This window comes from Centruroides vittatus, unplaced genomic scaffold (assembly GCF_030686945.1).
Source record: "Centruroides vittatus isolate TY-2023 unplaced genomic scaffold, ASM3068694v2 contig_955, whole genome shotgun sequence".
Classification (NCBI taxonomy): Eukaryota; Metazoa; Arthropoda; class Arachnida; order Scorpiones; family Buthidae; genus Centruroides; species Centruroides vittatus.
The window spans coordinates 799,257-811,671 of NW_027122634.1; the positions used below are offsets into that span (position 1 = coordinate 799,257).

The following is a 12,415-nucleotide window of genomic DNA, read 5'->3' on the forward strand; positions in this document are numbered from 1 at the left end:
TTGTTCAAGGACTGCTGATGGTGCGAACGGTGAAAAAGGAGGACAATATGCAAAGTTTTTTTCTTTGTTTAAAGTTGTACTGTATTTTACGGACTATAAGACGCTACAGACTATAAGACGCACTTTAATTTTTAAGCATTTTTTTTTTTTTTTTAAATACATATAAAATACATATAAGATGCTACTGACTATAAGACGCACCTGAATTTTGGAGGCAATTTTTCGAAGAAAAAAATGCGTCTTATAGTTCGTAAAATACGGTATTTATATTTTTATTAAATTTAAATGGTCTTTTGTTTGCAAAAGAGGTTTTTGATTCATGGTCTAATTCCATATAACTGGCTTAAAATTATCAACAAAATAGTTTCAAAATATGTATTTTACTATTTTATATTATTAAAAATATTTTAATTTGCAGAACATAGACTGGAATGCATATGTTAATGCAATTCAAGAATAAATTATATATCTTGTGAATATTTTCTCATGGGAAGAATGTGTTAATAAAAATTCCTAAATTACTTAAGTGATCTGAAATCTGAGAAGTATCCATTTTCATCTAAGACATTCACTTTTTTAATGTCTGCTTTAAACTGTTCATAATCAAAATATTCACATTAAATATACAAATATACACATCAATTGAAAACCTGTTACTAAGCAGATATACTCCCACAACTGTTGTGAATGAACAGGCTAAATTTAGATATAATGATTATAAATTAGAAATGAATTTGGCATTAGTGTGACATTAGGCGTCATCTCAGACCAAAGGTCCAGGTAGTGTAACTGGCAACATGTCTGCACGGTAAACAGGAGTTTCGGATTAGAGTTTCAATTCAGGCCGATTCTTTTCTTCCAGTTCAATCTAAATTAATTAATTAAATATTATAATTATATTTTTATTCGCATTAAAGTAAATGGAGATGGTTGTTGGGCTGCAATTTGAAAAAATTGTAGGCCTATAAATTCCCACTGGTGTCTGTGTGTTTTTCCTTAATGTTGAGAATGGAGATAAACAGATGAAAGCTGAGACTAGATATGAAAAAATTAGGGAGCAGGATACCTCAATTAACTATATACAAACTTTGGTGTAAACCAGAAATTGTGTTATTTTAATTAAATTTTTTCCTAAAAGATGTTAAATAGATGACTGGCACGACACTATTGCTAACGGAAAAGTATGATTTACAAGAGCAAGACACTACTAATTTGAGATGGAGAGCATATATTTTACTATTAAAAATTGCTACATTGCATTGTGATGATGTCACAATAAATAATTGCTTGTTACATTTAAAATTTTTTGATTTTAAGTGGGCATTACAGAAATCAGTGTACACAAGATTTTATTCAAATGATAGACTGATCTACCAGAACTGATTTACTATACTATTCATACATTCATTCAGTCAGTCATCATTTGTTTTGGCTAACTATAAGAAATTGTGTCAGTTGCAATGAAGCATTTATTATTCACTATTCTTTCTGGATTAAATTTTAGGTGGTTGACTGACATGTAATGTTAGTTGGCATTATTGTAAATTTTTTTATATGTTAACCAAAAAAAGTACTTGCACTATAATTCTCAAAGTATACTGGTCCATTGTTCGATTATTTTTAAAGTTTTGTTTTATTGATTAGAGTAAATATTTTGCTAGTCAATTGAGTAGTTAGAATCAGTGTTCTTCCCAAGCTGGTTTTCATAGTAAGAAAAATAACTAGAATCAATTACTCCACACAACTGATTAGTACAAAATTGGCATATGACAAAATATTTTTTGAAGGTAACTCATATTGCTAATAATATTTGTATACATTATATAACTGCTTCTTTAGTCTTTTTGTAAATATGTGTATAATTATAATGTGTTTGTGTAATAAGTAAATTTTCTATACATATAATCTCTGCTTAAATTATATTTATTTTGATAGGTTATTACAATTTATGGTAATCCTGAAAACTGTTCATTAGCTTGTCAGAAAATTTTAGAAGTGATGCAACAAGAAGCAAATAATACAAATAGAGGGTAAGTTTTTAAAGAGAAGAGCTCTTAGATATTTCTTAGATATATTCTGTGCATAAAAATGTACAAAATAAGTGCAATAAAACTTATAATAAGGCAAATCACAAAAATGTATACTGTTGTGTGATCTTATCCTAATTAGTTTTGATATATTGTTTTATTTATTTATAATTAGTAAAAACTGTTAGTTTTCAAAACTTTGATCAAGGTGAAAAGAACTCCACATATAGAATAAATTGGGAACCACAACTACATGGATCACAATTGCTGAAGTGCTCCAAATTAACATTTCAGTATTAGTACTAGATTAAAGATACATATGTTTGCAGACAATCTTCCCAAACTTTGTATCTGTATAATGTTTATTATTATTATTATTATTTATGTACTCTGACCCGTGTGTTCTTATTCATTTGAATTTTTTTTGACAAGAAATGAAATGAGCTAAATGATCAGAAGTATCGATAGCTATTTTAGAGCAGATGTAAATTTTATTTATTTTTATCATTATATTTTGAATTTTTTTAGTGTAAGAATGATATATTACCTCTTTAATATTCTAAAATATGGAATTTTGTTAAAAAGATAAATGGACTACTATTAATTAAAAGTGTTGGTTACATTCAGATCAGAATTAAAATATTTTCTTTATTATACTTCATGTGATTTAAGTTTTTATAAAGTTATGTATTATTACAGAGAAATTCCTTTGAAACTTCTGGCACACAACAATTTAATTGGTCGAATTATAGGTAAAAGTGGAAATACTATTAAACGAATTATGGGACAAACTGATACCAAAATAACTGTTTCCAGGTATGATTTTAATATAACTTTAAGGAAGTAAATTTATTATCTTAATTTATTACAGAATCAAAAATTTAAATATAAAAATATTTGAAGTGTCTTGCATCTACATAAATTTATTTTTGAAATTATTATAATTTTTAATATTGTCCATAATAGTTTTATAATTCTATAATTTTAAAAACTAAGGTTTTTAGTTTTTACAGAATTAGAGATGGAAAATCAAATATTTTATTAAAATAGATGACAATCACAAGTTCATAGATTTGTATGAGCAAATCTAAATAGTATATTTATAAGCAACATACTGATTCAATGATTACCCAAATGACTTTTTTACAGTTCTATCAAGAAGCAAGTAATTTGTTTTACTGTATTGATGAAATTGAAAATCTACAAACTATATAATTTTTTTTTAAATATGGCAATCATATAAATACATAATATAATGATTGTCTTTAAGATTGAATTTTAGATATGAATGAATTATAAAAGAAATGTATATGTAATTTTAATACATGAATTTTTTTGATATGGTTATTCAAATTAATACTGAATATAATAAAACTATGAATAATTTTATAATTTTACTATTTATGAAACATTAATGTAAATTATTTTAGAAGTTTGGTTTTTTTCTTTTGATGCAAGATGATATTTCATATAACACAGCTTTGATCTATAATGCATCTTGAAATTATATCATTGTTTAAGCATCTAATATAACGAAGTTGCATTGGCCTTGTTTACTCATTTATTCCCTGATATGAAATGTTTGAATAGAGGCAGACTTGTTACAAAAGAAATCTGAATCTCAAACTAAAATTTTGTACTAAGATATGTCACATTTCAACACTTGACACCTCATAAAACATTCAGTTATCATATCAGTAATATAAGTATTGTCTGTCTATTTGTAAAGATATTATTTGATCTTCATCACTTTAAAGCATTCTTTTGTTTTACTATTAATTATTTGTTATATTAAGCTAAATAATGTTTTTATATATATAAAAAAAAAAGACAATATTACTTAGTTTTTCTAATGTTATATACAATATTGTCAATTACAGTAGTGTCACAAAGTAACAAAATGCTGAAGTGAGCTGCCATAGGCAGTTATCAAATTCCCTAATATCCAATAAAAGAAAATTGTCAAAATTGAGAATTGTAATTTAGTTTTGTTAAAATATAAATATTTTAAGTTAATTTTTCTGATTAAATTTTAAAGTTTTGAATAATTATTCTTATAGTAGTTTTGGTATGAGATTCGATTGCAATTTCATTTAATGGATAGTATTTTGCATATGAAAGTTCAGTTCATATCTGAAACAAGCTATTTTTTTATTTTAATATTGATCATTGTATGAAAGATATTGATTTTATACAAAACTAGCAGATGACCCCAGCATTGCTCAGGCAGAAAATAACTGTAGCGAATATTAAGATTATTAGATTATAGCCGATCTTACCCGTTTTCACCAGGTGCAAGAACTATGATAACCATACTTGAATAAAATGGTTAATTTTAAGTTCTAAAATCTAAGAAAACTTGTTTGGAACATTATATTTCTAATTTGAAACAAATTCAGATATTCGTTCAAATTCATTTATTTTGGATATATTGTTTTTGGGTTACCCAAGCAGTAGAAATTATTAAAATATTTATTAATTTTCAAAATATATACTGTATGTGCCACTATTTACTTTCCTTTTGTATTATTTACACTTTATACTGACTAAAACACACTCCCCCTCCTTTTCCCTGGGAGAGTTGAATTTCCAAAAATCCCTTCTTAATGTGCATTCTCATGGCATACCCTACTAAAACATAAAAAACCACATCTAAAATGGTACAGTAGAAGCCAAGTTCAAGTTAATTCTTAACCCTCTGTGGGGGAATTTCGAAAAATCTTAGTGCACGTTCTCATGATGTACCCTAACTGTATACCAACTTTCAACTTTTAATTGTTTGGGCTCTGCACTTGATGATATTATTATTATTATTATTAATAATAATAATAATATCATCATCATCATCCCATCTCAGTTATATTATAAGATAACACCTAAACACATTTCCAGCAAAAATAAACAGATTTTTACTGTTCGAACGTTTTTGGCCACAATTTATTGCCCTTATCAGGAAACGAATATGAAAAAAACTGTTATATAAATAGAATACAGTTGCATCCTAATTTTAAAAAAAAATTTAAACATGTTTGAACAAAGGCTGTGATGTACTGTTTACATCATAAATAAAATGAGCAATTTTTTACAATGTACAGTTATTTTTATTTACAATGTAAACAGTGCATTGCAGCCTTTGTTCAAACATGTTTAAAAATTTTTTTTAAAAATTAGAACGCGGCTGTATTTTATTTATATGATGGTTTTTTTGTATTTTTCTTGATGAAGGCTGATAAATTGTGGTCGAAAATGTTTGAACAGTAAAAATTTGTTTATTTTTGCTGGCAATGTATTTAGGTGTTGTTTTTGTTTTGTTCAAGTATAGTTCCAGTTTGTGTATGCAATTGTTGTTTTTATTGATTTTATACTAATTATACAATAAAATTTGCAAAAGCTGGAACCTGGCAGGGCAATTTTGTTTTTCCACGTTCCACAGGTTTTCTGCTATTGATAGGATGTAGTCGATGGCAGAAAAGATATGAGATGATAGATGGTTTTCTGTACCATTACTCTCACACAACCATTTTTTGTACAAGATGGCCACCTTTAATTTTTTGGTCTTTAGAGCTTTTAATCTCTGAATTGCCAATAGGATGCAGAAATTATGTACTATACTATTGCCAAGCAGTCTAACATGGATTCTCTAGGAAGATTGTCAAGGGGCTTATAGAACATCATGATACCCACAACTATGCATTTGGAAACATGTAAGGTGGTCATGTGCAATGCAGTTCTTACCCCTACATACAAAAAGTAGCAATAACATCAATCTGGCCTACAAACGGCATCCCAATGTGTTTTCTCTTCTTAAATGCTAAAGACCTGCTATTTTGGCAACAGTTGTTGGGTGTATACTCCATGCATCTTAAATATCATAGAATCAACAAGGAGTTAGAATATGTTGGAGCCACGAGCAGACAGATCACCTCTTGCTTAATGGAACAGTGATTTAAGCATTTCTAAGGGTTGCTACTCTACCACACTATTATCTTATGCTGCAGACCCAAATGTGGAAGTCCATTTGTATAGGATCAGGATCCTCCACTGAACATCTAACAAAGCACAACTTCACTATCTTGAACTGTTGGAGATATACAAGGTAGTTTTGAACAAAAGGCCATAAACATATAAAAGATGATGACACTCCCAATGTGTGGAAAGTATTCCTCCATTCCCTTAAACACCAGCATTTATACATTCATATGGGGGACAGTCTCCACCAATCAGAAGATGCCCAAATATTTGAATCAGATTATACTCTTCTTTTGTACATGATTCGAATCATATCACCAATCAGTGGGCAACAACACATACAAACCGGATCATTTGAAAATTGTGGTTATATTTTGATCTTTAGTTTGAAGATGTCTATTGATAGTGGATGAAAATGTTTTTGACAAGCGAGTGATGATTTTGATGATTTTTAGGTTATTGAATTAATGTTCTTTAAAACTGTTTCTATAATTTATGATAGTCACACTATCACAACTTAAAATGCAGGACTTGAAATTACTATGATAAAAACCCACATTTCTTGTCACTTTGTCCACACTGTGGCTGTGTGATGCCATCTAGCAATATTCTTCAGAACTTTGTACCTCATGTTGTCATCATGGCTGTCTACAGTCATCTAGCAAATTTCCTGCAAACTATCTGTCATGAACTTCTGGTCTGGCAAAATGGCTCAAATTAATTGCCACATGCTTCTTGCCAAGCAGATGCACAATATCTTTCTGTAGCAGTGTCTGTTGTGGGCAATCAAGGGTATGTGTATCTAATGTGTTGAAGTTCTTTTTGCTGTGTGTTACTTTGTTGTGCAAGTGTACAAAATTGTAAGTTCTTTTAAATTTTAATGTAATATTCTGAGAAAAACCAACTATAATTGACTGTTATAATAAAATATAGTTTCTGAAAGTAATACATAAAATTTAGAATTTTCTATGGAATAAATTTTTGTTTGGTTTAAAACTTTCTTTTAAGACACTTCAAAAGGTTTTATTTAAAAATATTTTTTAGTTTGAATTAAGATGGATTTTAAGAATAAGATGTAACCTTTTAATTTCATTACTTTGGAAATGGATTATTTATAGAATTTTTTAATAAATAAAATTAAATTTAATTTTTTGATTGCTTTACAGCAGCATTCATGATGTCAACAGTTTCAATTTGGAACGAGTTATCACCATCCTGGGAAGTTTAGAAAATATTTGTAAAGCAGAACAAATGATCAGTTCAAAGTTACGACAAAGTTATGAAAATGACTTAGCTGCAATGGCACCTCAAGCATTAATGTTTCCTGGACTTCATCCAATGGCTATGATGTCTACATTAGGTGCTGCAGGTTATCCACCTGGACGTGGAGGGCCAGCAACTCCACCTTATAGCATGTATAATTCACCACCATCATATATGCCTATGATGTATCCTCATGGTTCTAGTTCACCACAACAACAAGATTCACAAAAGGAAACTGTGTACTTATATATTCCAAATACAGCAGTAGGTGCTATCATAGGTACGGGAGGAAGTACAATACGTGATATGATAAGTTCTTCTGGTGCCAGTATCAAAGTAAGAAAATTTTACCCTTTGTAATTTTTATAGATATATATAAGATGTGTTCACTGCTACATACACACTATACACTATACAGTGGGTGATCGGTTAACGAACACTTTCGCGAAGGATTTTTATGATTGGACAATGAACACATGTTCAGATAACAAACACTTCACTGAACAAACATAAAAAGAAGCGACAGAAATAGCAAATACCGATTGATTTTTCCCATGTCTTCAGGTAACAATTCAAAACTTTTTGGAGCACGGGATATGTCGACATCGACACTCAATCTGATATATACTGATCAGATAGTATTCCTCAAACTTTGAAATACTCCCTTGTAATTCCGGTCTTTTATTTTTCTGACAAACAATTCTTTTATAGTATTCGCGAGACTGTCAGGCGGGCACTTGTTAAGTTTTGCGTCAATTTTTATTTTTGAAAGGTGAGAGTATAATAGCAAAGGTAGAGTGGGCAGAAGATGTCTGATGTTGCTGGTCAGTATGGCTTGAACAAATCTGCAGTAGGATGCAGTTCAATCTTATCTAAGAAAGATACAGTATAATCAAGAAGACTCAATCAGCTAAACGAATAACAAAAATCACATCTGAGAAATAAAGAACATTGAAGAGCTCAAAATGGCATCTTAAACAGATCTGACAACAGAAGAATGCCAAGAACTCTTGAATGAAGAACACCAAGAAACTCAGCAAGATATGTTTTCTTCTGAAAAAGAGGATTAATTAATAGCAGATATCGGCATTAAAGATCTTTTGAAGAAGTGGGAGTTCTCAGATCAACAGTCTTAGAATGGCGTACAAACCAGGTTGAGGTTAATAGGCTTGGGGATCTCTACAATTACAATGCTATTAATTACTTCTGAAAATCCTGAAGAAGAGAGAAAAGCATCGACATTAGACAGATTTTTTAACCCCTACAAACAAAAAACATGACTAATAAAAATGCAAGACTGTGTATATATGTTTTTGTATTTTTTGGGGTCTCCAGAACAAATTAATCAAATTCCCATAAAAACCTATGGTAAATTGATAATCATTTAACGAACAATTCGGATAGCGAACAGTGTCTTGCAACGGATTATGTTTGTTAACCGATCACCCACTGTATAGGTAAATTGCTAGTTAAGTTTTATTTTTTAAAATTATATTTTTAAAAAGATGTAGAAAATATCTGAACTTTGGATATTAAAATGTTGGGTATGAAAAATAAACTAAATAGAGTTTACTATTTGTATAAATTATCTGCTGTTATGTAATGGATGTCTAGTAACTTAGTATCCTAACATGAACAGAGAACAGTATCTTAACATGCTGGTAACTTTTTTTGATCCCAGAGCTTCAACAATCTGTGTGCCTTCAAGATATCATACTCATGCAAGGTGCATCACTCCATATTGCTCTCTGTTCAATGTGTGTTGTGTTAAGGTGGACTTTTACAGATGAATGGGTGATCAGTTATTACTTCCCAACAACTTGGCTCCCTCACTCATTTGATCTCACCTATGTGAGTTAGTGGAGTTTCTTGAAGGGCAGGTCTATTGTGAAAGATGTGCTTCTGTGTCTCAGGTCTAAAAGACAGCATTTGTCAGCATATTCTTATGATTAAAGCAGGGTCTTGTATCATGGATATCATCATTGCATCAAAGCTGTATTTATCAGCATCACTTGATGGAAAAGGGTCTTTATATCTTTATCAGAGGCTTATGAGGCCAGGGCAGTGGAGAGTTTCCTTATCTATGTTGTATTGGTGTTTGCTAATTTTGTTTCAGAGACCTAGTGGTAGTCAATGTAGATTGGTTCTTTGTCAATCCTGTGATTTCCTGGGGTTCTCTGGGTGTTTAGAAATGGGAACCCCCCTAAACACCCAGAGCACACCATATAAGACAGCCCTAAGGGATCACTGGATACCGAATTTGATGACTACCACTAGATCTATGAAACAGAGTATTAGCAAACAACAATGCAACATAGATAAGGGAAAACTCTACTGCCCTGACCATGTATTCCTCTAACGATGGAGGTCTTTTTCTGTCAACTGATGGTGATACACACGCAACATGATGAAGGTATCTGTGATATAGAGACCCTCGATTTTTTTAAGTCAATAGCCTCAATATGCATTAATTATAAAGAAAAAAATAATAAATCTCATATGCCTTGGCAAGCAATGTACAATCCATCACTATCAATGAGATACTGTCCAATCAACATTACCCATCGAATTACATAATGATATATATTTGACTGCATCCTAGGTCTGTTGGCAATGTATTGTTTTAAATTTGAATTTGACTAAAGACTGATGCTTGTTCCATTTCATAAAATGTAGGAAACTAAAACAGAGCTCAGGCAAGCCCAAAAATGTTTACTTGCAAAATCAGTTACTTGACACCAGTGAGGTTTAATCAGGTGTTATACAGTAAGTCCAGTGTTAAGATGAAAGAATCACCTATTGGTGACTTTTTGTATAAAAAATTTTTATTTAATAAATTGTGTGTCATCTGAAGTACTTGTCCAAATGTTTCATTTCAAGCAGTAGAACACACTCCAGAACCCTCTAAGTTGGGAAAGTTACTTTTTCAACAACCTTTATACAGTCTGGAGTAGATATCTTGGGAAGTCATGCATCGTCCCAACTCTTTCTACATACTTGAGCTGCTTGTCTTCTCTCTTATACTACACTGGACTTTCCTTCTATAAAGTGCAAATATAGACATGTTTGCTTCACTTATTAGTTCATATGAATGCCATGTTTGGTAGTGTGTATATCTTGGTTGAACAGTTGTTTTCTGTACACCGTCATTAGATCTTTCCCTTCATCTAGGTGACATGTCATCTAAGACCTGTAAAATGAGTAGCATTTTTATCTTAAAGGAGTTAAAGATGTGAGGTTGGAAATTAGCAAAGATGAAATTTGTTTTTTTTTTGAGTTTTTTGCCAATTTGATAAATTTAAATTTGTAGTCTTGATATTTTTTCATTACTGACAGTTGATTTTTAAAATTTTTTATATGTAAAGGAATTTATTTTTAATATTTTTAATAAGGTTACACAACCTAATAAAGATGAACCTAGTGACCGTCAAGCAGAAAGAAAAGTTACAATCGTTGGTTCACCTGAATCCCAATGGAAGGTAAGTAATATATTTAGGATAAATTAAAAAATTTGTTTTATTTGATTATTTGCTTTCTGAGACACTTTGAAATTATTTATATTTAGATTATTTTGTTAATGTTTATCATTGTATTTTTTATATTAATATGAGATCTATTTTCAAGATTCCATTCAACTATAAAATTGTGCTTTATTTTACTTTATTAAAATTTTTTGTAAATTTGATTTTTTTTGTGTTTGTTTGTCTAAGTATTATATGATGATAACTGAACCAATTTCTGTGAAACTTTGTATATATATATTCAGGATAATTTTGCAAAGGATATAAGCCACTTTCCATTTTAATCATCATTAAATTTTTATAAGCTTTGATAGAATTATGAAATTGTTTGCAATATAGTAAATACTTCATACTTGGTTCATATTCATGCAGAACTAATAACAGAATGAATTGTTTTTCTTGCTAAGTTTTGAACTAAGTGTGTTGCATTTTTTCCTTACCCCACACTGTTGTAAACAGTCTTTTACCAGAATGTGTCAAATTTTATTCTATTTATAATTTTACTTTTAGGCTATTGTGTAGTGATTTATACTTTTGCTTTATATACATTTGTGTGTGTGTAAGATTTTATATGAATACATTAATTTTACTTAATACATTTATTTTATAAGCCAAGTCAGGTATCACAGCTAGTAAAAGGAAATATTTGCTACTATTAATTCAAATTTAAATGCAAGTATATTTTTTTTTCATACACAATTGTCACTCATTAGATTTTAGCTCTAGCAAATACAGTAAAACCTTAATTTAACAGACAAAATTGTATTCCTCTGTCATATGTGAAAATTAACATTGTTAATTGGCTTACAATTTGAAAAAGAATTGTAGATTTATAAATTCCCACTGTTGTCCATCCATTCGTCTGTCTTTCCTTAATCTCAAACGGTATTAGATAGATGAAATATGAGACCAGATATGGAAACCCTAGGGGCAGCAAGCCCCAACTGACTATATATGAACTTCCAGTTTATACAAGAAGTCATGTTATTTCAATTCAAGTTTTCCCCTGAAAGCAGTTAATAGATGATTAGCATGACTGTTGTTAAAGGAAAAGTATGATGTACAGGGGCAAGACACTACTAATTTGAAATGGAGAGCGTATATTTTAAATGAAATAAATTAAAAATTGCAGCCTAGCATTGTGACAATGTCACAATAAGTAATTGTTTGTTTAATATATAAAACATTTTTAAAATTAACAGGTTTTTTCCAAATCCAAGAGTCACCACTCTTAACTTCATTCCACAGTGGTAGTCTTGTTATATCATCTGAAGACAAATAAACAGGAATTTTTTAATCAAAGTTTTTCTTCTTAAGAACATTCTAATTGTATTTAACTAAACAAATAATCTATTTCCAAAAGTTTCTGATTTAAATTCTATACAGTAGAGCGTCATTTATCCGAAAGCTGATCAACCAAAACATTGGTTAACTGAAAGTGTTCTAGTTGGCAAATTTAAATTTCCTCTAGTGCTGTGGTGCTGCAATCTTTGACTATGTCTTGGGCTACTCCAATTTTTTTTTTTTTTTTTTTTTTTTTTTTTTTTTTTTTTGTGTGTATGTGTTTTAGCTGGCAGCACTGGCACTTTTGTGTGGTGTTTTTCTGAGGACTGTGTGCTAAATTGAAATCTGTTT

The 12,415-nt window shown here is 29.9% G+C and overlaps 1 protein-coding gene across 5 annotated transcripts in view; it reads left to right on the forward strand.

Moving 5' to 3' along the window:
* Imp (IGF-II mRNA-binding protein) overlaps positions 1-12,415 on the forward strand; it is a 102,052-nt gene that overhangs the window by 72,972 nt on the left and 16,665 nt on the right. For 4 of the 5 annotated variants that reach the window (XM_067282409.1, XM_067282412.1, XM_067282410.1 and 1 more), the window contains 4 exons: positions 1,936-2,030; positions 2,727-2,843; positions 7,163-7,595; positions 10,652-10,738. In XM_067282409.1, the coding sequence (XP_067138510.1) occupies positions 1,936-2,030; positions 2,727-2,843; positions 7,163-7,595; positions 10,652-10,738 (732 nt within the window). The remainder of the gene's footprint in view (positions 1-1,935; positions 2,031-2,726; positions 2,844-7,162; positions 7,596-10,651; positions 10,739-12,415) is intronic. The other variant, XM_067282408.1, reaches the window with a different exon arrangement.